This window comes from Choloepus didactylus, chromosome 9 (assembly GCF_015220235.1).
Source record: "Choloepus didactylus isolate mChoDid1 chromosome 9, mChoDid1.pri, whole genome shotgun sequence".
Lineage (NCBI taxonomy): Eukaryota > Metazoa > Chordata > Mammalia > Pilosa > Megalonychidae > Choloepus > Choloepus didactylus.
Genome location: NC_051315.1, coordinates 118502688 through 118530564, shown reverse-complemented (window position 1 = coordinate 118530564; position 27877 = coordinate 118502688). Strand labels below are relative to the sequence as shown.

The 27877-nt window shown below is 43.3% G+C and overlaps 1 protein-coding gene across 1 annotated transcript in view; it reads right to left on the bottom strand.

The window, feature by feature from the left end:
* NYAP2 (neuronal tyrosine-phosphorylated phosphoinositide-3-kinase adaptor 2) overlaps positions 1-27877 on the bottom strand; it is a 279845-nt gene that overhangs the window by 62132 nt on the left and 189836 nt on the right. The window contains exon 5 of the mRNA XM_037849647.1: positions 10039-10248. Coding sequence (XP_037705575.1) covers positions 10039-10248 — 210 coding nt within the window. The remainder of the gene's footprint in view (positions 1-10038; positions 10249-27877) is intronic.

Below are 27877 nucleotides of genomic sequence, written 5' to 3'. Positions count from 1 at the left end.
AAACTTTGACTTTGTTTCAAGAAAAAGCTCTCCTACCCTGCCCAGTTTTGGGCCCTCCCCAGGCAAAGGGCCAGAGAAGATGGCGGCTCTCTTTGCCTCATCTCATATTCATCTTATGTCTGCACCCTGATGCCCTCAACTTGATACCCACAATGGCTGTCCTCACTGGGGCCGAAGCAGGAGGGAGGAGGAAAGATGAAGAGGCACAAGGTCTCCTTGACTGGCACTAACATGAGCTGGTGTCTCACACCCTTGGCCATAGCAGGTGTTTTACACTGAAACTCTTCTCCTCAGGGTGCTTTAATGGCTCTCCTATAGGCCTCCTGTGACTGGCCATCTCTCTGGAGATCTCTGCATCCTCCCTTGCACATGAAACCCTGCAGTACACCTGGGGCTGTGTCCTGTAGAGTTCCTTGCAGCAACAGGCAGTCACACGATCTATGCCAACACCAGGGTTTCTCTCCGTGGCCTAATCTGGTCCATGAAAAACAACCTTTACACACACCTTTAACCCACCAGCAGTAGCTGAGTATTTCAAGTTCTGCCTCTGAGCTTTTTCATTGGAATGTGAGAGTAATTATCTCCTGTTGTTTCGTAATTAGCTTTTCCAATTTACATCTTATTTTCATATAGTTCTACACAATTTACGAACTCTTGGAAGAAGAAACACTTTGGCTATTTAGATTGTTAATTCTCTCCAAGTTCTCCTTTTCTGGTTGTTTCCTAAAGCAGTACCACCAGTATCAGGAGAAATATGAATAAAAATATATCTCTGGTGAACAAGTATTCTAGCAGGCAGAAGTCACAGTTTCCCACAGAGAAATCAAAGTGGGGCTACTGGGAATATGACTTGCATTACTCTCCAAAGACATTCCAAATGAGAATCCTGTTATGTGTTTACTACTAGAATTCAACAAGGGAGAGTTAAATTCTAGAGTGTGAAAATAGTGAGCGGAACCTAGCAGCAGGATCCAGCAAATGTTCTCTAAGGAAATAACCAACTATCCTATTAGAACTGGAAAGGAGAGCAGATATGGCGAGTTGTCTTCCGGTACATGAGCCAAGTGTACAGAATGACAGCCTTGAGGGTCGTAGATCTGAAGCCCACAGCTGCCTGGGGCCGATGTGGAGCCAAATCGGAAGTTAGTCCACATCCTACAGCGAGGTCCAAATTACAGCAAAGGCTTGAACCCAATCAGATTGGTCTGCTGTTCTTGTTGTATAATAGAAATAAATGTAACGGAGAATTCAGAGTCCCTGTACGATGCTCAAGCCTTAACTTGTGAAAATGTGACTGTTAAGAACGTTACTTTGAAAGGTGGGATGGCAAGGAGAAAGTTGGGAGGGTGGATTTTCACTTTAAACTTTTTTGTTTTTCAATGGGCGTGTTCTACTTATATAACAACAACAGCAGCAACAATGACAAAACATTTCCATTTCAAGGAAATGTTCAAACAGACTATGGTGGAAAGAGAAGAGGAAATACTTTGGAAATTCTGCAGTTAAGTTAAAATGCTTGATACTAATCAGTTAGCATTCTAAACATAAATATTTTCCATCCACATTTCTTTGAATGAGTTGCCGGGAACATTATGTTCCCTCTAATTTGTCTGGCTCCTACTCATCAGTCTAGTATCAATTTTAACATCACTTTCTCTAGAAAGTCAGTCTGAATTACCCTCCCATTAGCCAGACAACAAATTATGTGAGTGTGCTTGGTTCACTAATAACACCCAGCATTTCCCCCTCATAGCATTTATAAGAATCTGTTTTATTTGCCTATCTTATCCGATAGAGAGTGAGCTCTGGGAGTTCTGGGTCCATCATATTTACCTTTCACTCCCTGCATCCCTAACATCTACCCCACAAATGGCATAGAGTAGATGCTGAATAAATTTTTGTTAGAAAATAAATAAAAAGGGAATAAATGAGTGAATAGATAAATGAAAGTCAAATCAGCATTTATTAAAGGAAATGTGCACATATGTGGATATCAATATTTATTTGTGATTCCCACATCCTACTAATAAAGTTTTAAATTCTATTCACTGCTAGCAAGCAGAACAGAAACTCTGAGAGATGAAGAAGCTAAGTACTTTTTCAATAATGATATACAGCAACCAAGTCTTGAATCCTGCCCCTAATCCTTTCCCCAAATTTCATCTGTAAGTGCAGACTCAAGGGAATCCAAAAATGGCAGGCATACTGGTCTAACATCCTTTTGGAAAACACATAAATAAATGAAACATTTATTTTTTGCACTAACATTGCACTAATGTTGGACCCACAGCCAGTCTGACTATGTTTAAGCTAAAGAAAATCTTTATCAGATTTATAATGAGCTGTTGCTGTCAAAAGAAAAACATTAGTCTCGATCCTGGAAAAAAAAACACACACACACACACATAGACCTTTCCAGTAAAATGGAATCAGAACAGAATGAACTTTGGTCACTAGCTGTTATAAGACAGCATTGTACCAGGTATTTCTATGCATTTTTAAAATATAATCCTCATAATGACCTACAAGGTGGGATTGCATTTATCTCTTCTGCAATGATAGAGAAACTGGGGCCCAGCAGTGTTAAGCAATTTCCTCAAGTCATCACCACCAAAATATTAATTTATTTAACACTGTTGCAAAGCATGGTTTACTTACACTAACAAAGGAAGACTACATATATTTATTATGGTTTACCAGGAATTATTGTCAAAAATACCGTTCCACAATCCCCAGTTCTACTGCCTAATTCCATGCCTGTTTTTCACTTCTCTGAACTTGTGTGCTCAGGATTCCTCTTGGATATAGAAGGGCTGAATCACGAATGTCTTTGAGTCACTGCCATCAGGACATTTATCAACAAAGTTAGCCAATCATTCCAGCGTTATCAAGCAAGGTGAAGTCAATAGGTTTCGGAATTTTCAAGAGGAAAGCATCTTTCTTATAAATCAGCTGATAAAAATTCAGTATTCAAAGAGTCTACACTTGGATTCAACTGCAGTTCCATTTCCTGAATTCCAGTTTTCTGATGCTTAACTTAAATGGCCCTTATTCTGCCTGATCCCCATCCCAGGTGCCCACTCTTAGGCCTGTCTGAATAATACCCTAAAATGTTTTTGATCTCCCCAATCTTCAATTAAGTGGTTAGAGTATTTATTAGAGGTGCAAATGTCTTATGCTCTAGAGTTTGGGGTTTGCTAAGTGTGATGTTGGGGCCAGAGCTGTCACCTTCCTGAACAAAACAACCCATGGCTCCCTTCACTACACTGCTTTTGCTACCTGGTGTATCTGTCTAAATTCTGCTCAGTCTTTAAAGCCCAGCTCAATTCCACTTCTTCTATGAAACATTCCATTATTACCCCAGAACCAGTGATTCTTTCTGCACCACTGCAAAGATATCTGCAAAGATATCCAGAATCATAGCGATGTCTAATTATGTAATGGTCATTGTGTTCCAGGCTCCATGCTTCGTGCTGTGTGAGTAATAAAGTGGTCATTTGCTGAAAGCTTCTGTTGTGCCTGAGCCTGGGCAATTAATTCTCACCTTTCACTATCAAGAGTACCTATGAGTTGGGTACGATTATCGTGTACTGTTTCATGGACAAAACCTGAATCTCAACCTGAGTCTCAGAGAGATGAGGGATATGTCATCAATAGTAAATGTCAGATTCAGGATTTAAATCCAGATCTGCTAGGTACCAAAGCCTCGGTGCTCAACCACTATATTATATTTCATAAATTCATCTATAATTCATATAAAATTCACTCTACAAATGTGGTGTGTAAGAAATGGCACAACTCTTTATTTTCTTTAAATGAAATTAAGCCCCTATCTGCAACAACATCTGAGGGAGAAGTCAGGGACATGCCTGGAGGCTATCTCCCAGCTCTCCCCTACCCATGCAAATTTTCTGTTGTGTGCCCAGTTTCCATCCCACAGCCTGGGGGAGATGTTAGGACTAACAAAAAGGCTTGCCCATACTTTAAACCCAGAAACTGGGAACAAGCAGTTCTAGCTTCTTATTAGGGCAGGAACTGTCAATGGCAAGGCCTCCTTCCACTGGGATTGTATAAATACCCTACCCCCAGGCAGTAAAGATTTGTCTCTCCTTTCCAACATCATGTGAGGAATTAAGAGCTGCCAACCACTGATCCTGACCTGATCTTTCCCCCAGCTCTTGTGGATCCTTTGTGTTGTGTAAGGAATACAGCTGTCATTTGCTGAAAGCTTCTGTTGTGCCTGAGCCTGTGTTCCCACCGCATACATTATAACAACTTGCTCCACAACATCCTAATCAATTGGTGGAAATGCTTCCCTGCTATGGGTAATGAAAAGGCCCAGAATGTTCTGCAAAGCAGAATATACAAGATGATCCTTCCAAACTTGATTATCTTAAATAATCAGTACATTAATCCCACACTGATTATCACTGGGAATTCTGTTGTCCAAGCCCGCAGAGCCCCTCGAATTACAGAATTCCATATTTTGGGGGTTGAACCACTATCCATAAAGTCCAGCCTCATTGGAAGCCCCAGGAAAACTCTACTCTATTTGCCCTCCCTACCAGCCAGAGGTCTGGCCACTTTCCTACGGTGCTGTGAGAGATTAGGCTGTTGTTCCTCGCTATTCACAGAATGTCAAACCTCCAAACCCCTTCTAAAGTTAAGAAAGTCCTTTCCTTTCTTGACCATTAATTGCACCATGCCTCTCTGTTATTCCCACTCCTACCCAGAGGCCTGGTTTTCTCAATGACTTTCAGCTTCTGGAAAATAAAAGTCAGGGAGGCAGGGTGTCTACTGGCACCTACTGCTTCTGCCATAACCTGATCTCTCTGTGCTTGAGGGTCAAACCTGTGCCTCAACCCCATGTGCATTGCTTGATTTCATAAACCAGATAATGAGAATTGGCAGCCTTTAAGTATTATCCAGCTAGAGGAAGTGGATCATTTGAGTCAGTGTTTCTGAACACTGAGCTGTATTTAAAAAGTAGGTTTTTTCACATAATAGCAAGTACATCTGCGAAACTTGGGTGAGCATTGCTCATGGCAATCATCAGCTTGCACTGAATACCTTCTGACCCCTTGAAACATCCCCTAGGCTTTCCAGGTCACTGGCAACTCCCGTCTGTCAACCTGTTGTCCATCAGCTTACAATAGTTTTTCCTAAAATGGAGAAATATTTCTCAATATCCATGGTTCTAACAAAACTGGGAATTTATAAGTTAGACCCAAAGAACTTCAAGTTTCAAGAAAATAGAAGAAACCCTATTCCCTCGCAGGAGAGAAGAACATTCCTATGTGTTTAATACACAAGCAAAACATGGCTGTTTTGCATGCCAAACGTGACTGAGTACAGGCAGCTCAGTTTAAGTCCCATGGTGGACCTCCTCAGAACAACAGAAACATAGTAATTCAAACACAAAAGCTGAGGTCTTCTTCCATTTGTAGGATTATCACTCTTACTTAGATTTAGATTTTATACCATTAATGGTGCGTGTGTGGGTGGGTGCTCAATCACATGCATATGCTATCACTTTGCTTAGAAGCCAAGTCCCTCCAAAATGTCACCTTTCTGAATTTACTTCCCAAAATTCTTCCTCAGTCAGGCTGACCTGACAGGTCAGGACAGATAAAGCCTGCCTCAGGCTCTTGTTCACCTGCTTCAACCCACATGAAATGCTCTCTTTCTATTTTGCTACTCAAGTGATCATAATAAAATGATCTTACAAAATACTGGATGTTAGAATTGAGATCTTCTGGCACGTTTGCTTTACTTCATCAATTCTTCCATTCCTCAGAAAAAGCTGTTATGAACAACCATTTCAAGTGGCTAAACTAATTTGGGTGAGGCAATAGTTTATGACTGGGAAGTGTGTGTGTGTTTGTGTGTGTATGAGAGAGAGAGAGAGAGAAAGAGGGGGGGGGTGGTAGAGTTACAGCTCTAGTAGTTCTGGTAGTGAAAGAAGTTGGTTAGTAGTTCAGTGACCCAGTGGCAAGGAGACAATAATGAAAAAAAAAAAAAAAAATGTGTGAAGAGAAACAAGGAAAACAGTAAATACATGACTCATTCTCTTCTGCTCTAAAAGTAGCAAGTCCAAATTGCTCACTTCATTAATTATTTGCCTGTTCTGGGAAACAAGCCATCTCACTGATAAATATTCAAATGGTGTGTGGTTTGTTTAAAACACTGAAGGTGAGTGAACTGCAAACACTCTACATTCTTGCTAGTGGAACTATGGCATTTTCTAGTACAGAATTGGAATATTTTAGGTTCTTTCTCTTCAGAAAAATAAAGACCAGCAACACAATAAACATTTTTTTCCTCCTAAAAACTGCTAGAAAGGTAGACACAGTAGATATAATTGTTGTGATGTAATTGGGAGACATTAACTTCTAATTGTTCTACTAATGACAGCACTTATTTGAGTGCTCATGTAGATAGTTTTACTCATGTAGATAGTTTACTATCCCATGAGGAACTTGACTACATTTGCCCCTACATTTCACATCTCTTTCAATATGAATACAAAAATTTCATTATAAAAATTTGACAAAAATATTTTCTTCCACCTTTTTCTACATCCTTCATAATCTAAGATGGAGTATGTGAGGGAATAAATATTTATATCATTTCTTCTGGTCACAGGACAATTTACTGCTCTACAAACAAGCTGAAAATCTCAGGAGAGCAGATTTTAGATGCCTTAAATCAATAGAGCTATGTTAAGAGTGTCGGAAATAAACGGTACCTATAAGGGAATAAACACTCACTCGGTTCTGGAAGCGAAAAGAATTTACTTACTATCTTGCAAGATAGGGCACACAGCCGGAAACGTGGTAGGCTGGAGCCCGGGAAAAAGAACATGGCAAGCTTTTAATATCCTACTCCCAATGTGTAGGTCCCTCCCCTGTTTCCTCATTGACTGGGTACTACAGAGAGAGCTAACTAGCCCATCTTTGAGATTTTAACTTGTACAGCCTATCCGAGAGAGTCCATTCACTTTAAATTTCCTGCTAGGAGTTCCCGCCTGTGATTTTATCCCTTTACATTCCAGTAACCCTGGTTATTTTTCCATATAAGGGAGCTCATGCTGATTCTAGGCTTACATCATGGCTCTCTCTCTCTTCCCTTTACCACAGGGCCTGTTAAAGCCGGTTGTGCCGCCACTTTTCCTATTCCATGCTGCCTTTATGTGAAAGCTAAACTTAACCCTTTCTTACAGGAGTTTCCAAGGAAAGAAAGTGAAAGTATGGCTTAAGTTCTTTTTGCACTAAACTTCTTAGAAAATTCAGGTCAAAGGAAAAATACAATGTGTCAATTTATATGCAACTTTCTAAGCGTTCAGTAAAAGTTTCACTGTGGAATCATCTGATTGTTTCATTTCCATTTATTTCATAGGTCCTTCTTCCTTTGCCCATACTTTAAAATGTTCCAATTTCCTAGGCTTCTTTCATCAGGTTTCTTCTCATCTCAGTTTCCTGATCTCCTTGGTTAGGATCATCCCGTCTTACTATTTGAGCCACTCTAAAGGTCTCTAGTCTCAATCTCTAATCCAACTAAATCTCTTCAGTTCTAAACCGACAATTCTAACTGTCTACTGGTTTCTCAATTGTGTGTCCCAGTGCAGTTCCAATCTAACATGGAATTAAATCCTGATTTTCCCTCCTAATCCATGCACTACATCTTGTATTGCCTATCTCCACCTTTGTAAATAGCCCCCCAGGCACCCAAGCCTTTGTGTCCCTGTTGGATCGTCCATGAATGCTAACTGAATTACAGTATCCCTATCTTAAAAATATTTAAATGACTACCAAAGTTTCTACCAATAACATTCAAAACGTAACCACAATGTGGGAGATACTGTCCACTGTTTTTGCAATGTCATTCCCCCTTGTCTTTTCTAGTAGACTATTGATTTTATATCGATGTATATAGCAGAGGCCTCTTGATTTAAGGGAAAGAAGTTCTCTCTATTAGCCCATGGAGATTCCATTGCCCTTCAACCAGCGACTGGTCCAAAGAACATGTTTCCCAGGCCTGACAATTACATGAAAGGGAGATTCTGCTGAGGCACAATGCCTGGAACTGAGATAACCATGTCATGATAAGGAGAAAAAAAAGTCATCAAGGGTAGCACAACAGGAGAATTAAAAAGACTGAAAGTTCCTGGGTGCATGACATCACTGGGCAGGTACAAAATACCTGGAACTACCAACCTCCACACTTGGTGCTGTGTGAGTCAACAAAAGTCATTATTGCTTTGGCCACCTTATTAATGAGTACTTTGTAGCTGAAAGCATTTCTAATTAATACACATGGTCCTTCAGGACTCTTGCTATCTGGTCCTAGCCTATCTTTGCAGTTTCTTCATTCACTCTTCCCCCACATTCTCTCCCACACCAAAAAATACTGTCGCATCCCATAGACCTTTTGGTTTCCATCCAGAAGGCTGTCACTTTCTTCAACTTCCTGGTGAGCAACTCTTTATGTTTCATAAAAAGCCCCTGGTTATTCCTGCCAAAATTATACTCTTACAGGAAAAAATAAGTGATTTCTCTCCTGTTTCATGCATCATTTTTAAACAACATGTTGTATTGTAATTATATATTCACCTGTCTTGCACTAGATCTTGAGCATCTATTTGCCCTGTCCTCCCAGATCCTGGCACAGTGGCTGTTACATAACACACACTCAGATAATACTTCCGTTTGGTTTTTTTTTGTTGTTATTGTTTTTTTTTGTATAAAATATATCTCTGGTCACAATAGGAGCAGATAGTTTTTCATGTTATCTGGATAGGCCAACTAGCAGAAATTTAGATAATCCTAAGAAATTAAGAATGACCCCAAAAACAAATCATTAAAGTAAATAGTGAATATCAATTTTGAGGACAGCTAATTTTTCTTCAAAAATACTCATTTTCCCCTATATTTCTTTTCTGTTTGAGACAAAATGCACAGATATCTTCCTCTCATACACCTAAAGCTATTTATACTTTACTGTCAAAAATACTTTATAAAATTTCTGAAAAATTTGCATAATGTTCCTTCTCCTAGATTTGAACTCATGCCATCAAGTTGGCTATCCATACAGCACATATGGCTCCACCATCAAAACTTTGGGTTGCATTTAATGTCTAGGGAAGTCACTGTTTTGAGTCTTCCAGGAACATCCCCTGCTCAAATACAGATCATTCATTCTGTTCCATTTTACCATGTGCATGACTGTCATAGAGACCACAGACTAAAATCATGTAAATTGCTTTCTAAGATGACTATCAGAATTGAAAAAGAACAAGAACATTAAAGAATTGTTCTTTTCTTCAGAGGCCTAACACTCCTAAGGAATAGACACCTGAAAACTACAGGAGGCTCCTTGAATATTTGCTGTTTATTTCAATTGACAGCTCTCTGTGTGTCCAGCACAGAGATTAATCAGTTCAAAGCAAACAGATGTTGCTTTGGAAAAATTGATGTTTAATATTTATCTATTAACCATTCAAAATTTCATTGCATATTTGAAGTTCAACTGAGGAAAGTTAAAGATGTACTTTTTAAAATTTTTTCTCTCTTTTAGCTTAGAATTGGAAACTACATTCCATGCCAAATACTCAGTTACAGTCCTCAGCTAACCACTTTTTTTTGCCTGATGTTATCTACTCCCTCAATTGCCTTCAGATCACTTTGTTACATTTTTATCTTCCACTGTAATTTTATTTTTTTCCAGTTGACTAAAATCTATTTTGATGCAACGAGGGTATAAACTCAAAATAAGTCCCCTAGATGAAATGGGTCATCAGAGCCGCCATATTACACAACTCCAAGAAGCACCATTTGCTTATCTTCTATGTGAAAAGTGATCTCTGGAATGGTGCAACACACAATTATATCCCTTTGTACTTTTGTGAAGAGCTGTTATGAAGTCTCTACGAGTAGAGATAGAGCTCTTTGGGGTTGTGGTCCTCTAACTGATAATCATATGAAAGCAGTTTATGGAGACATGAGGAATTAGGGCCCAGGAAAGCATCAGCTCTCTTACCTGAACTGTGGTTTCCTGCTAATAAGGTGGGGCTCACAGAGGATCTTCCCAGTCTGCTGGTCACCACAGGTGGCCCTGGTGTTCCGTCCCATTCCTGAGCTTTGACAGGCTCTCTGGAGGAAGATGCCCCATGATGCCCTCTCTCTTTGCTGTCCAACTTTGGTAGTGGCTCCGTGCTGTGACTTCGGACTTTCAGCTCCTCTGTTGATTCTATAGGTCAACCAGAATTCACATTCTATTAAACGCAAATCAAGTCCTCCCCAAAGTCCTTTAAAAACTCGAGAACAATTTCTAAAATGCTTTTGATACATTTTTTAAAAGTTTGACTTGCATTTGAGACTACAATATCAAAACATAAGATGGAAACAGATCACTGGGGGCATTTTTTTTCTGAGGTGCCTAGGTTAAAATTACCAAGAAATGAAGGTTTCTCTTTGGAAAAAGAGAACCTCAATGAATCTTGAGTCTTCTTTCTCTTCTCTTGTGCTCATCTTCAAGAAGACTTCTTAAAGAGCACTTTACAGTCACTATCCTTACTTTCTCATCTTTTTTTCACTCCTCTACTCACTGTGACATACACTGGATCCAACCACTCCACTAAAACTGCTTTTACTATGATTACCTAGGGCTTTTGTTGATAAACCTAGAAGTCATTTTTTCAGCCCATTTGACAACTTCGATTCCTTTCATACACACACACACACACACACACACGCATATAATTGCCTTTTCTTCGTCAACGGCCCATCTTCCTATGATGTGTCGTATTTCTAACACCACCTCTGTGCCATTTTTACCTTCTCTTCCTCTGAACAGCACATACGTGTTGGTTAGTCTAAAAGTACTAGCTTAGGTCAGTGTCCTCATTCTATAAAATATTCTTTCTGTGATCTCATCCATCCTCCAGGATTCAGCTAGTAATTACTGATTGTTAGTGATTTCTGAATATTTTATCAGAAGCCTGGACCATTTCCCTGAACTTCAGACTCATTTATCCAGTTGCCTGCTGGATGTGACCACTAGATGCCCCAAGGATAATACAAATTTAACATTTCAGCTACTGAACTAACAACATTTCTGACTAAACTAATGGTCTCTCCAGTCTAGCCATCCATCTAAGCTAGATGCTATACTCTCCCTTTCTTTAACTGTTACTTCCCAAATCCATCATTCAACAGATTCTGTGGGTTTTGTTTCTGAATATCTTCCTCTCCTTTTTTGTTCCATTTTCTACCACATCTTCCTCAACTGTTCTGGTTCAAGATCTACACTTCTCCCTCAATTACTGGAACTTGTCCCCTTGACTCTGCCTTTATTTCTCTGAAGTACAAGCCCCAGAGAGCTCCCAAAGAGACCCTTTTAAAAACGCAAGCCCAAACATAATTTACTCCTGACTAAAATCCTTCCAGGAGTTCCCTGTTACTCACAGAATAATGGCTAAGCTCATTAATATGGCCCCCAAGATTCTCCAACTTGCTCTTCCGTTCCTCTTCAACCTCTGTCATTCCCTGCCTGAATGCTGTACTCCAGGAACACCAAATTAGTTGTTGCTCCTTCCTACCCATCCTATCACCCCCACCCCCCAAAAAAACATGCTGATTTCTATGTATAGTGCCTCTTCTTCCTTGAGTGCCCTCTATTTTGTTTTTGCTGGCCCAACTCTACTCAGCCCTGATTACTCAGGTTAAGTATCCTCTGAAGCCTCTCCATCCCATGTGACCACCCATGTTAGGTGACTGGAAACTCATAAGGTAATCTGTGTACTGAAATTATTTTATAATTACTTTTCTATGTATCTGCTCTCCATGAAGGCCAAGTGTGTGTGTGTTTGTGTGTGTGTGTCTGTGTGAGTATGCACACATTTATTTTGGTTCCCCAGCATCTGGCATATTTTCTGGCACATAATTGGTGCAATTGGTATTTAATCAATCAATCAATCAAACAATTAAGTAGTTTTCTCAAATCCTCAGGCATCCTTCTGATGTGTGTTGAAAATACAACATTCCTAATTAAATAAGAGAATCAAATGTGTTAAAGTGACATGGAGCAAATGATATTTTCAAAACTCTGATTACCTAACAAGCACACAATGTAAAATTCACCAGGTTTACAGTTTGATCCAAGCAAAACAATTTTTTAGAAAGACTATAATGACAAATACATAGAAATAGTTTGGAGACTCCATATTTGTTTCCTTTATATTTAGTTTCAAATAGTCATCAACTTTCAGCAGTGTGATAATACGGATTTCACACTTGGGTTCCTCGTTATCTCAATCTGTGGGGTAACAGTAGAACAGGTTATAGCGCAGTGAGTAGCCCTGGGTGAGGAGTCAAGGTGCCCTGCTGTTCAGCCCTGGCTAGTGACCCATGCCACTGAGCACTTGGTTTCTCCTCTTATCTACAAATGGACATCATACCAGCTCAACCTAACTTCCCAGATTTTATTTTAAGGATCTAATAATATTCAGTATTTTTAAATATTTTGAAAACTTAAAAAAGCACTACAAAAACAAAAAGTATAAATTTAAACAAATTTTAACTGTCTGCTCTTTGTGAGTTTATTTAATCTTTCTGCATTTGGACTAGATAAATGCTAGCGTCCCTTCCATCTCTAAGATGCTATGCAGTTGAATAAATACACATCACAAATAACACTCTGTGAGACAGACCTTCATTCAGGAGGGTGGTCCTCTAACAGCCCCCAGAAAAGTTTCAGGTCTTTAAATGGGTTTGTAAGATTAAGTCCGAGTCACAAAGAAATCAAATATAAGTCAAAATATGAATCAAAATATTTAAAAACTAATGCATTCCAGCATAATAATTACAGCAAGACATTTTAACCAACACTTGCTTTTCACTGCTTTGAGTCAAATGGGAAAATAGAAGTATCAAAAAAGAACATCATTGGTTATTTCCAAACTTATTTACTTACGGTTTCAAAGAAAATGTAACACTGACTTCCAAATGTCACAGCCTAAATGCCTAATGACCCATCTATTTCAGCCCACTTTCTCTTCCAGGTTTTAAAAATATGATTGGGATGCTTGCTTTATCATCTACTTCTGTATATTTTTCCCATTACACCCATTAAGCATTTCCAATTTCTATTTTCTTACTCATCTCACACACACACACACACACACACACACACACACACCAGTTCTTTCCCATTGAAATTGGAACTAACCAAAGAAAAAATGCTCAAACTTAACATCAGGTCCAATATTGTTCGTGCAGGTCCAGACAATATTTTAACTCTGAAAGGCTGAGGCTGTGTGGCAAGGCATCTCCACCAGCATCGGTGTCTTTGTTCTCATTCAAATCATTTCCACCGAAATACCAGGGGCGAGTCACTGAGGTCTCAAGCCTCAACTAAATAAAAGCCTAATGCAGCTTTGAAAACAAAAAGAAGCCTTCCCTTCTTCCTTTCTTCTTTCTTCACTTCCAAGCCCCAAAGGTTAGGCTTATGTGGATTTTGGCAGGTATATTTAGAGAAACTTGAACAAAAGGACTGAAGAAATTGTACTCCTCAGACTTGTGTCTTAGTATCTGCCTCCTAACTAGAAGGCAGAGCTGAAAAGTCTGTAGGAGCATCATAAATGTAGCACTGAACATTTTATTTGAAGAAAAAAATCTGTTCTGCAAAATTATTCAAGAATAGATTGCTAGAAAATTGTTTTCTAATTAAAATAAATGTAAAAATCTTCAAAATAGGTGTTGAACTTGTGGCAAACTTTTATGTAGAATCTAAGTTCTTCCTGTGTTCAGGGTTACAGGCCTAGAAGGCAGAGAAGTGCGAAGAACATGGTGTGTTCTTCCTTTACTCATTGAATGAATGAATAAGATCAATTTAAAATCTGACTCACACTGAAATCTGATCTTGAATTGAAATCTTGTATGAAAATGCACGTATTATTCTATTACATTGTTCTTTCAGATAGTGTGTTTTGCATACCATTATCCTAAACCTCTTATTTGTTTAAAGTCATACACAGAGGATAAACAAGGATAAGAGACCAAGAACAACTCTTCCATGACCAAAATATTGTCTCTGGGATTCTAGCTGATCATACTTCATTCATCTCACTCTGAAGTTCCTTCTCAATATTTCTCCATTTCCTGCCTCCTTATGCTGCCTCTGGATCTACATTTGTATCTCCGGCTTGTACCTCAAGTCCTCTCTCTCTCCATTCCTGCCCTGGGCCAAGGGCCACCTAGAAGGCTTGACTCTTTTATGTCTGATGGCTGTAGCCCTCAGATCTGCCCTTCATCAGCTATTGAGTATTCCAAGACTCCTTTTTTTCACTCTTCCTCATCAATATTCATTTCCTTGACTATGAAATGCTACAGAGGGCTGTTACAAATATCCCTCAAGCTGAAGAGTCTTCTGCAGCTCTAGAGGAAAAGAAAAAAAAAAAAATACAAAGCTAATGGACCTTTTCCTATGGCTGTCGGGGGAACCACAACATGTTAAAAACTATTCTTTTCCTAGCTGGAAAGATCATGATCTTTAGAGCCAGGCAAATGTGATTTCAAATTTCAGCCACGCCACCTACTTACTAATTAACTTTGGTCAAGGTTACCTGGCCCTCAATGTCCACATCTGTAAACAGAGACAATGACAATTGCTCTTATTGTGTCACTGTGAAGATTAAATGAGATAACGCTTTTGAAATTCCTAGTACAATGCCTGGCACATAGTATGGCTAGTAACCATTTTCATTTTTCCATTAATGTTCATTTAAGTGACTTAGACTACCCTTCTCACAGGTACCCAAGGAAGACTCTTGGCAATCATGTTGTCCCCTACAAAACGTGCAGTCTTCAGGTATGCTGGTACCCTGTTATATGGTAAGTGCCAATAGGAAGACTCAGTCCTTGGTCTTAAGAAGCTTAGGGTAGTGGCCAGACAAATCAACAATTACAAGTGATAAATGATGTCAGTGGTAAGAACCCAGAGAATAAAGAGAATGGTGCAATGCTTTTCCTGGCTTCTCTAGCACTACTGACACTGCCTTAATTCTAGCCTCATGTTCTCTACTTTGTAGTATTGAAAAGCCTCCCAACTGCCTGTCTCCTATAATGGACCCATTTAATTCACTTTCCACATTATTGTGGAGTGATCCCAAGGGCTCCCATGGCCTTTAGAAGCAAGATCAAATGCTTTAGGCTGGAACATAAGACCTTTCATGAACTGGTTTCTGAAAGCGTCTCTACATTTATCTCCAGTCAGATGTTTGAATTGTGGGATTTATGAGTTGTTTTCCTTTATACTTGCAGTTCCTTAAGCCTGGTACACCTTTTTCCAAAAATAAAATGATTAGCTAATTAGTTAACTTCTTGTTTGTGAATCAATCCAGGAAGTTTCCCTTGACCCCTTTCTCTAGTTTTAGTTGAAGATGTGAATAAAGGGTTAATATCAGGTCTGGACTGCCCTAGGTCTGCCTGGGAAAGTGACCTTGGAGTCTATCATCTCCCAGTACAGTTTCCTTGGCAACTACAGTAAGATAAGTGCATAACGTTAGCCTGCCCTGTTGGTTGTAAACCCCTCCTCTGTCATTCTGCACCTGGACAGGGTTCAGGAGCCTAGGGCCTATGCTACTAAAACAATATAAAAATTTGGCGGGAGCCAATGCTGCTACTTCTCTAGGTCATATGCATGGATTTGTTCTCATTCACAACAGTTCTGAGTCCCTTAGGTGATAGCTGGTAGTGCGTAAATAGCAGCTGCTGGGTGTGCCCGTGAGATGGAGATGCAAGGCCTGCTGCATTTCTTTACACTAAATGAGCATGGTATTCCATTAAAACCTTCTGTGTCTAGTTGGCTTAACTGCCCATCCCACCCGTTTACCATGGCAGAACATGAAGACATCATACTTTATGCGGCCATGTTTTACTTATCACTGTCCTCGCTTATCACTCTTAATTGTTGATTTATTTGTCTGGCCCTCTCACCATGTAGTAAGCTTCTTAAGACTAAAGACTACCCCTTTCACACGGTCTTCAGTGACAACTGACAGGATGAATAAATGCTTGCATGCTCCACTCAGGACTGTTACCATATAAGCTCTAACCCCATCTTGGACCATGATTTGTAGCCTTCCCTCCCACATCTCTAACCTCACCAAGCACATGGACTGTGGCAGGAACCAATAACCCTCAATGGCTACCATGAATTAGATACTGTAGTCAAGATTATTATGGCTATTTTGTTAAACTATAAATCTCTCTGACTTGCTAATGGTAGACCAGAAAATAGAAACCATTTGCCCAGAAAAAAAATGAGCATTTTTCAGAAATATGACCAGTAACACCATGTTATAAAACATAAGATTCTGTTCTGTTTTAGTTTTTTTTTTTTTTTTGCAATATTTAAAAAAAGATTCACTGAATATTAATTGCCTCTATGAACATCTAAGATGATTCAGATGATTTGGATAAGAGGCTTTTATATTTGTGGTTTGCTACTGCTATATTCTGACATTTCACACTCTGACAGAGGGATCCCCAACTTACAAAATATGGGCTTTAACTGTGCCTGGCAGTTTAGGGACCAAAGTTACTGTGGTCATGTTGCTGATGAGCATTTGAGCTTCCAGAGAATGCAAAGAATGCTTCAGAATTGTTCCCTCATATTGGCATTTCGGCAGGATCAAAGTCACTCCATTCTATTCCAAGCCCTGAACAATGGAAATAATGAAAGGTGATCAAGGCAGATTAGGCAGAAAAGACAACACATTTGAAGGGCTAAAGGGGGCACTGAGGTAAATTGTATTATCAGATGTGTATTAGATTCAGTCATCAAACTTTAAAGCTGAAAGAGACCTTGGAAATTACCAATTACAACTACTCCTTCAAAGCAAGGTGTGAGTGTATGTAATTGCTGAGCAGGTCATCCTCCCTCTGGAAGCATAACTCTAGGGAGGGGGAGTTTCCCACCTCATGGGGAAGCCTGCCTCAATTTTGAACAGCTTTATTTGTTAGAAAGCCCTTATGCAGAGCTGAACTCGGCCTTCATCCATTTACTACCATTTGCTGGTTACTGGCAGTTCCGTTTCCGGAGCAACTCAGAGCCAGCCTATTTCTGCTTTTTAATAAACCCTTTCAGAATCCGGAATGAGGTATCTGTCTCCTCTTGGTCACATTTTCTTCAGAACACAAATCTAGACCTCTCATTTGCCCTGGTCATCCTGCCCTGGACACTAACTATTTATCACGGTGCCTTTTAAAAATGTGGTGTCTGGAGCTGATCAGAGCCAGACAGCCAGAGAGAGTTTACCTACGAGTCAAGGCAAGTGGCCCAGTCTTCTCATTGCATTTCTATTATTCTGTCTTCTGAGTCTCTCAGGAAAAGAGGGCAAAGGTCCTTTGTCTCTGCAACAAAAGGGCACCAGGGCCAGGGGTAATTTAAATTTTTTTATTATTCCTTCTACTTGTATGAACTCTGTCATTTGGTGTCAGCTATGTCAATCCCTACATCTAAGGGATGCCTTCTCTTCAAATATACAGAGAAAGAACAATAGCTCAGAGGTCTGGAAATTCCATGATTTTAAATAAAATCAGAAAGAAAATCCTGGTTTGTTTTAGGAAGTCATTTAGGGTAAAACTTCTGGCTCAAAATGGATGAGGCACATTTTAACTAGGATAAAAAATGCAAAGAATCCTAATCCTTTTACAGATATAAAAACTGAGCACAGGGCCCTTAAGCAACTTGCCCATGGTCACACAAATGACGAGTAGTAAATGCTTGATAAAGGAAACTCACCATAGCACATTGGAACTCACATACTGATTTATTACATTCAGAGGTTCATTTTCCATGGTTGTGATGAATAACATGTATTCATAGATTGGAATAATATCTAGAATTTTAAATATCAAGTTTGGTCTTTCAAAGCTCTCAATCAAAGTTCCAGATGATTTAATTATTCACTTTTTATCAAGTTGCATGAAGACTGCAGAGATGCAGCCAAATTGTCCGCCTGAGAAAACTTCACTGAGGTTATCAGCCAGAGCTCATGTACAGACATATTTTAGTAACACTTTCTTCAAGAAATTCTATTACTGCAGGACAGAGAGAGATGATTTGCTGGGAGAAGGATTGTGATTATACTGAGGAAGCTAAGAGGACCTGGGGGAAAAGATGAGCCAGATGCTGATCAAACCATTTCGCTCTGCTCCCTGGGCCTCAGTTATACCAGACTTCCCAGCATTCCTTGCAGTTAGCTAGAGTCATATACTTGAGCTCTGGCTATTGAAGTGATGTACTCCAACTAGAGGCCTGGGCATAAAACTTCCCACAAAATCCTCTTCTTGCTTCCCTCTTCTGCCAGCTGGGATTTTTTGAGGTCTGAGGGCTGGCAGAGACACCAAGTGGAAATAACCAGTTTCCCAACAACAGTGGGAAAAAGTCTGTCCTCCATTGAGCCCACTAATTGTCACCATGCCTTGTGACATAATCAAGAGATAAGTCATATAATATTAAACTACTGAGATTTTGGAGTTGATCATAGCCATTGCCCTACCCTAATAAAGATTTTAATGGAAATTACCTCTCACTTTTCCTCCTATAAATAAAATATTGGTTAAACTGTCAAATGTGGTACAAGAATCCAGCATGCAATGTTTCCTTCTTAGTTATGTTATAATAAAACTACTTCCTTTACAAAACTAGTAAGTACTTCTTAATTGAGAATTCAATAAGTATTTTAAATATTATGCTTCAATAAATATGTACTGAATGTACAAGTGAATCAGCTTCTGAAATGTTCATTTAGCCAAACAGCTTTTATATTTTATTTATATTTATTGATACGAGGATAGCACCCTGTTTTTATCCAAAACAGTAGCAAAAACCAAAATCTCCAAGAAATAATTTTTAAAATAAGATTCTTTTAAAAATATCCACAAAGAAAAAATTAACCATTTATTTAATATGATAAATAGTTTAGATATACGTTGGATATAGTTAGGTAAAAATTAAGAATAAATTAAAACATTTTCTCAGAAATACCCAAAACAAATCTGTTGTGTACTTTCTGAGATTTGAGGAAAGAACACTGCCTGAGCCTTAGTTTTCTCAGATAAAATTATAGATTAGATACAATGATTTCTAAGGTGTTCTAGTTTGCTAATGCTGCTGGAATGCAAAACACCGGAAATGGATTGGCTTTTATAAAAGGGGGTTTATTTGGTTACAAAGCTACAGTCTTAAGGCCATGAAGTGTCGAAGGTAAGACATCAACAATCGGGTACCTTCACTGGAGAATGGCCAATGTTGTCCAGAAAACCTCTGTTAACTGGGAAGGCACGTGGCTGGCATCTGCTCCAAGTTCTGGTTTCAAAATGGCTTTCTCCCAGGATGTTCCTCTCTAGGCCGCAGCTCCTCTTAAGAGTGTCACTCTCAGTTGCTCTTAGGGCATTCATCCTCTCTTAGCTTCTCCAGAGCAAGAGTCTGCTTTCAATGGCCGTCTTCAAACTGTCCCTCATCAGCAGCTCCTCGCTCAGCTCAGAGGCATTCTTAAGAGTGTCCCTCTTGGCTGTGGCAAGCTCACTCCTGTCTGAGCTTATATACTGCTCCACTAATCAAGGCCCATGCTGAATGGGTGGGGCCATGCCTCCATGGAAATTATCTCTTCAGAGTTATCACCTACAGTTGGGTGAGTCACATCTCCATAGACTCAAAGGATTCCAATCTAATTAGCACTAAAACATCTGCCCCACAAGATTGCATCAAAGAATATGGCTTTTCCTGGGGTCATAATACATTCAAACCGGCATATTCCACTCCCTGGACCCCAGAAAAACATATGCTTTCCAAATACAAAAGACATTCATCCCATCACAATATCACAAAAACTTAAATCATTTCAATAACAATAGGTAAGTACAAGATCCCATCAAAATCAGTTGCAAGTATGGTCTGTCCTAAAGCAAAATTCCCTTCAGGCTCTGTACCTGTGCAACTTAGAACAAGTTATCTGTTTCCTATATACAAAGGAGGGACAGTCATAGGATAAACATTCCCATTGCCATAAGGAGAAATGGTAAAGAAAGCAGGGTTTAAGGGACCAAAACAGTTCCTAAAACCTGCAGGGCAAACTCCATTAGATTTCAAAGTCTGAGAGTCATTTACAGAACGATGTTGCATCCTTGGAGCTTGAGAGAGCGGGAGTCTAACCCTTCCTAAGGGCCTCTGTGACGGCCCTTTCCTCTCCAAACACTGCGTTGAGTGCTTCAACATATCCACACTTTGGGGAGACCACCTTTTTGGCCCCAACCTCCTCAAACATCGGGGCAGCACCCAGATTCCCTTCCATCTCCGGGGCACACGTTCAATCCCTTCAGAACAGTGTGGTGGCAGCCAGGCTCTCCCCAATTCCCTGGGAACGTGCTCCACCCTCTTTGGGGCTTGGAGTGGCAGAACATTTCCTGAGCATCGAGGCGGAAGGCCCACCCTCAACCTCCGGTGCGGGACACTGATTACGTGCTTCAACTTGGCGGGCCTGGGCCAGGGGACCGGATCCGCCCCTGGGGAGGGTGGTGGGCACGGGTGACAGCGCCCTCCACAGCCCCCCAGGCCTGGGAAAGTGAGGCCGGAGGCAGGCCCCATTTCCTCACCCAAAATACCACCGTTAGGGGAGGCTTGCCAGAGGGAACCGCCTTTTCCCCACCCCCTTATCTTGCCCGGACACTCCCCGTTGCCAGAGCAACTCCCCCCCCGCCAGTGCGCATGCACCGTTGCCAGAGCAACTCCTGCCCACGGCAAACAGCTTCCGCGTCCTCTCAGAACCAATCCAAGCCTTTAACCCCTACAGCTACCCCGCCCTCTAAACCGCCCGATATAAGCTTGTACTCTCCCCTAATAAACGCTCTCTCTTAGTTTCTTCACCCTAAAAGAACCGTGTCCCGCCTGTTCCTTTCTCGCCGCCCTCCATACTTGCACGCCTCCGCCGGGGACCTGGCCAAGTCCCCCGCCTCGCCCTCGCCTCCGGGAAAGAGCCCCCGCCGCCGGTACCCTCCGAGCAATCCTGAGAGCCTAGGATTTAGCAACCGGCCGCCACTCCCCCCCCCCAGACGAGTCAACTGCGACCGCAACTGGCGCCCAACGTGGGGCCCTGGGATTAAAAGTCCTCTCCACGCAGCGGTCCAGTAAAACCACCCGCTCGCCCGGACGCCTCTCCAGCTCCCCTTCTCCTCGCCTGCAAAGTAAGGGCCGCCTCTCCCTCGCCGCCCCGCGGAGCCGCCTCTCCCTCGCCGCTCCACGTCTGGAGCCGCCTCTCCCACGCCGCTCCGCGCCCGGGCCGCTCTTCCTTTCCCGCATTAACCTAGCTTTTGCCCCCGACTCCCTTTCGTCTTCTCCTCCTATGTCCCCCCATTCCTCCTAACACTCTTCCTCCAGTAGCTTTCCCTCTTCCCCTCCATTACTTTGCTGTGGTCCTCTGTGTCTTCGTTTCTCTATTCGGCGCTGTGTGCCTCGCCGTGGCCGCCCCCCCCGGACTGTTCCCGTTGCCGGGGGGTCCTGCTTTCTGTTCTCGTCGTCTTCTTCAGCCTCGCGGCCGCGGTTTGCCTCGTTCTTCTTGCTCGGTGGACGGCCCCCCCCTCTTTTCCCCTCCGCTGTGGGTGGTCGTCTGTCCGCGCGCCGGGCGCCTCGGGTTCGGGCTCTGGCAGGTCTTCTGGATGCACGTCGTTGCGGGGTGTCTGTCCGGCAGCTGCGGGTGTGCTGGGACCTCCTGCTGCCTTTTAACCCATGGCTCACCACTTGTCATCTTTGGGACCCTGTTACTTATAATCGCCTTATTGATTGGGTCACCAACGCCATGGAACATGAGAACAAGCGCTTCCCTCCCGGCTTGCTCCCCACCTTAATAACCGTCCGCTCCTGCCTTCAGGGCTCCCTCCCCCCTGGTCGAGGCCCCATTGGATCCGGGGGGGCCCTGTCGACTCAATCGACAGATTCGGACGGTGGGACCGATGCGGATCGCGGTTCGGGCACAGGGTCCTTGGTCGAGCGAATTGGCGGCGTGCTCGAGGTCGCCCCCCAGGGACGAGGCGGTACCGAGTCTCTCCGGGATGGCGAACTTCCTCCTTCTTCTTCCACTGAGGGGAGGAAGTGCTCTAGTGATGACGTCAGCCCTAAGCCGGGCCGGAAACCGCATGCGCTTTACCCCGCCCTTTCACAGGGCGGAGCTAGTCCACCATCTTATGCCTTAGCCACTCCCACCGCGCCGCCATCTTGCGACGCTTGGGGCCTCCCACTTCCGCCTCCCCCTTCGGCGAGCTCCCCCTCGGAGCCGCTACCGGCAGCTGCCGCCGCTCCTCCCACCCTGCCGACTAATAACCCCTGGCTGCCTTCTACACCTCAAGGCAACCCTTGGGGCAACGCTCCCCCTACCCCCACTCCCGCGCCAAGCCCTCTGCAAGCGCGTCCTCCTTTCTCTCGTGCTTTTCGCTGCTTTCCTCTTAACCTTACCCCCACACCACAGAAACCGTACGACTGGTATCCCATTGACTCAGATACTATCAAGCAGCTCCGCAGGGCCGTCAAGGAGGACGGGTTAGGTAGCCCATACGCTTCCCAAATACTGCAGGATCTCGCCATGGACTTTTGCCTCCCCCAAGACTGGGCCTCGCTTGCCCGTACCATTCTTAACCCCGGCCAGTTCGTTGACTGGCGTGCCCACTTCCAGGCAGAAGCAGCTAGGCAAAGCGAGCAAGACGCAGCCACTGGAGTCTATCATCACCCCAAAGCCTACTTAGGCACGGGAGCGTTTATAAATGCATCTGCCTATATTAATGCACCTGCCACCTTTTGGCCTATCCTTTGGGGAATCGCCTTACGAGCGTTTGCCAACTGCTCTGCCTGTCGGCCTAATAAATTCACCAAGCTCTTCCAGGAGCCGAGTGAGCCTTTCGCCACCTTTGTCTCCAGAGTCGAAGAAACCTGCATTCAAAAGGTAAGTGATCCCCAGGCCGAATATTACATATGCCCATCCTCAAATCCTGGAAAATCGTACTGCAATTCCCCCAACGAGTACTACTGTGCATACTGGGGGTGTAAAACATTAGCCACTAATTGGAAGCCTCCTGTTCCTAATCAATACCTTACCTTAAGGTGGGCCCCTCCAGGGTGCAAACTCCCTACTGTTAACTGGCTCGGCCAAGAAAGCGAGGGATCCTGCACACATCTTAATCTTACAGTGCAGCTCCCCACTGATCCCTCCTGGTTACTCGGTCGAACCTGGGGCTTCAGAATCTATTTGGAAGGAGTCGACCCAGGTTCCCTTATTTTGATAAAAAAGGAGGCTGTACTAAAAAACCCCTCTGCCATTGGTCCCAATAAAGTCATTAACCCCCTTTTTCCGCAGCCCTCCAGCCGAACCTCAGGTACAAGCAGCGCGACCGGAAGCCGTACCTCAGCTGCAAACAGTGCACCGCCAACCCCACCACCCCAACCTTTTCTGCCCCCCTCTCGTTACTCCTCTCCCCTCCTCGGCCTTATCCAAGCAGCCTTCACCTCAGTGAATTCCTCCAACCCTAATCTTACCTCCTCTTGTTGGCTTTGCCTCTCCACTTCCTCCCCCCTGTATGAGCCAGTTGCCTCCAACCTCTCCTTTTCAGAAAACACAGAGGACAGCCCCTCGGAATGCAATTGGAATACCTCTGCCGTCCCCCTAACCTTTCATTCAGTCTCCTTTACAGGAAAGTGCATCCGCCCTCGCTCAAGTAACTCTCCCAACCTCACAGCTTGTGCCAACTACTCATCTCCCAGCAGCTCTGCCAAATTTCTCATTCCTCATAACTCCTCCCAATGGCTCTGCTCCTCTACAGGGCTTACCCCCTGCCTTAACGTGCAAACCCTCAATACAACTAATGAAACTTGCCTCCTAATTGTCCTTATCCCTAGGGTCCTATACCACAGCGAAGAAGACTTCTTCCTCCGCCTGGAAAGAACTGCAGTTCCTGCCCCACTGCAAAAGCGAGAGCCCATCACCGTCCTCACGATTGCCTCCCTCCTAGGTCTTGCAGGCGCTGGCACCGGAATCGCTGCATTAGCCAGTCAAGGCTCCGCCCTAACTCACCTCCGGGCGGCTGTTGACGAGGACATTCGTCACCTACAAGACGCTATTTCCCATCTTAAAAATTCTGTCAATTCCCTCTCTGAGGTAGTGCTCCAAAACCGCCGAGGTCTCGACCTTCTCCTCCTCAAAGAAGGAGGCCTTTGCGCCGCCCTAGGAGAAGAGTGCTGTGTATATGCCAATTCCACAGGTCTCGCCGAGGACAGCCTAAAGAAGGTCCGAGAGGGACTGGAACAACGCAAAAGAGACCGTGAAGCCACCAGCTATTGGTCCCACATCTTTACCCCCCTCCTCCCTTACCTCCTCCCTCTCCTCGGCCCCCTACTAATGATTATTCTAGCTCTCACCTTAGGACCCTGCATTATCCGCAGAATTGTCCAGCTTGTAAGGAAACAAACGGATGCTATTTTTTCCTCGTTCGTGCAAGTCCAGTACCAGCGACTCGCCACCTCTGACGCTCCCTACTCCGAGATGACAACCAACCCTCCGCGACCTCACCGCCACCGGTCAACCCGCCGACCGCGAGGCCCTTCTCGATCGCCTGAACATCGCACCAACCTCGAGCTCCAGCTTCTCTGAACCTCCAACTTTAAACCCCCCACCCTCGTCCATCCCGCAAGCAGCAAGGCCTCTGTCGAGCGCCCGGGCGCCACACCAATGCCAAGCTCCAGCCTCGCTGAGCCACCGTCAACCCCTTTTCCCCTCCCCAGCCTCCCCCTTCCCTCATCCTTTAGCAGACCTCTCCGGTAAGCTTCTTCCTTCAATTTGAAAAGAAGGGGGAAATGCGGGACACTGATTACGTGCTTCAACTTGGCGGGCCTGGGCCAGGGGACCGGATCCGCCCCTGGGGAGGGTGGTGGGCACGGGTGACAGCGCCCTCCACAGCCCCCCAGGCCTGGGAAAGTGAGGCCGGAGGCAGGCCCCATTTCCTCACCCAAAATACCACCGTTAGGGGAGGCTTGCCGGAGGGAACCGCCTTTTCCCCACCCCCTTATCTTGCCCGGACACTCCCCGTTGCCAGAGCAACTCCCCCACCGCCAGTGCGCATGCACCGTTGCCAGAGCAACTCCTGCCCACGGCAAACAGCTTCCACGTCCTCTCAGAACCAATCCAAGCCTTTAACCCCTACAGCTACCCCGCCCTCTAAACCGCCTGATATAAGCTTGTACTCTCCCCTAATAAACGCTCTCTCTTAGTTTCTTCACCCTAAAAGAACCGTGTCCCGCCTGTTCCTTTCTCGCCGCCCTCCATACTTGCACGCCTCCGCCGGGGACCTGGCCAAGTCCCCCGCCTCGCCCTCGCCTCCGGGAAAGAGCCCCCGCCGCCGGTACCCTCCGAGCAATCCTGAGAGCCTAGGATTTAGCAACCGGCCGCCACTCCCCCCCCAGACGAGTCAACTGCGACCGCACTCCGGGGCAAACTCACCCTTTCCATGGGTGTGGGCCACTCCGCTCTCCCAGCCCAAGACCACTTCACTCCAGACCTCAACCTCGATGGCTGTCTTTCAAGAAATTTTTCCTTCAGTTTGTTCCTTGTCTGCCCCCTCCAGTTCAGACTGGCAGCAGCTCCATCTATAAAGATCTCGCAAAAATTCTGTTGGCTTCACATGAAGCACACAGGGGTCAAAGCCATCAGACAACAGGACTTTCCACAAATCCTTTCTGGATAACTCCATCTGTAATCTTGGCTTGTACTGAAATGGTGGCTGGGTTCCATGTTTAGTTAAATCCTCATGTTGGGCTGTAGCTTCTGGGGTTTCAACCCCTGGAAGCCCAGAGTTTTTCAGGCCATCAATTTCTGGTTTCTTTGAAATCAAGAGTTCATTTCTCAGCTTATCTCTGTCCTCTTGCATTTTACTATAAGCTGCAAATAAAAGCCAGGCTACTTCTATATTTTGCTTGGAGATCTCATCAGCTAAATATTCCAGGTCGTTGCTTTCAAATTCTGCCTTCCATCCAACACAAGGACTCAATTTTGCCAAATTCTCTGCCACTTTAAAACAAAGACTGCCTTTCTTCCAGTTCACAACAACACATTCATCATTTCTCCTCAAGTCCTCATCAGAAGTATCTTTAGAGCCCATATTTCCACAAACAGCCTCTTCAAAGCAGTTTAGGACTTTTCTATCAAGCTCCTCACAATTCTTACAGAATCTCCCCCTTATCCATTTAAAAAGCCATTCCAACATGTTTGGTATTTGCAAACTCAGCAGCACTCCACTTCTCTGGTACCAAAATCTGTTCTAGTTTGCTAATGTTACCAGAATGCAAAACACCAGAAATGGATTGGCTTTTATAAAAGGGGGTTTATTTAGTTACAAAGCTACAGTCTTAAGGCCATAAAGTGTCAAAGGTAACACATCAACAATTGGGTACCTTCACTGGAGTATGGCCAATGGTGTCCAGAAAACCTCTGTTAGCTGGGAAGGCACATGGCTGGCATCTGCTCCAAGTTCTGGTTTCAAAATGGCTTTCTCCCAGGACATTCCTCTCTAGGATGCAGCTCCTCTTCAAAGTGTCACTCTTAGTTGCTCTTGGGGTATTTGTCCTCTCTTAGCTTCTCCGGAGCAAGAGTCTGCTTTCAACGGCTGTCTTCAGACTATCTCTCATCAGCAGCTCCTCTCTCAGCTCCTGGGCGTTCTTCAGAGTGTCCCTCTTGGCTGTAGCAAGCTCATTCTTTCTGTCTGGGCTTATATACTGCTCCGGTAATCAAGGTCCATGCTGAATGGGTGGGGCCAGGCCTCCATGGAAATTATCTCCTCAGAGTTATCACCTACAGTTGGGTGGGTCACATCTCCATGGAAACACTCACAGGATTAGAATCTAATTAGCACTAAAACATCTGCCCCACCAGATTGCATCAAAGAATATGGCTTTTTCTGTGGGACATAATACTTTCAAACAGGCACAAAAGGGCTCTCTTAAATCTAAAAGTTTATACCTCTATTATTTCAAAGAAAAATAGTTGATGAGGTTTCAATAATATCACTGTTTCTGTTCTAAAATATGCCTCCATTTTACAGATCAGAGTGCTTTATATTCTTCAAGACGGTTTTATGTAGTTTAAATTTAATTCCCCCTCCTAATTCCACTGCCCCAAATTCTGGTGAACTAAAAAATAAATGAAGAAGGTGAGCTTTTTAAAAATATAAATTGGCAAACCCAGGATCCAACATATTTCTTGCCACCCAACTGGGAGACTTAAACTAGTGGTCCCAGTTTAAAAAAATACAGGTAATACTTTCCTTGTTACTCCTTACCTGTTAAAAGGAAAGCTAATGTTTCCTAATTACTAATGGAACATCAGGAATGCCTGTTCTAAGCAATGTTTTGTAACAGCAGCAACAGTATTGTACTGAAGCTACCATGGGATGAATCGTGACTAGGGGTCTTTATAAATAATATTTGTCCTAGACCCTTTACAAATAATATTTCCAATTTCTACATAGCCTTGCTAGGCAGGCATAGAAAAAGAGTCTTGCTTGATTAGGCATACTCAACCAAGGAAAACTGAGTGTCCCATGTGTTTGGTAAACCTACCAAGTCCAGTTAGATGATGGGGAATTGGACCAACCAGGATTTGAACACAGGTCCCTTGGAACAAAAAGCCTTACCAGCCAAGCTTTGTATTGTTTTGTTTACTCCAGTTTGGGTTTTTTTAAAAGGATTATTTATTTTGTTTAAAACACACATACAGACACACACACACACTTTCTTTTTATAAAATTTGAAGATTTTGTAAACAGAAAAATATAATCCA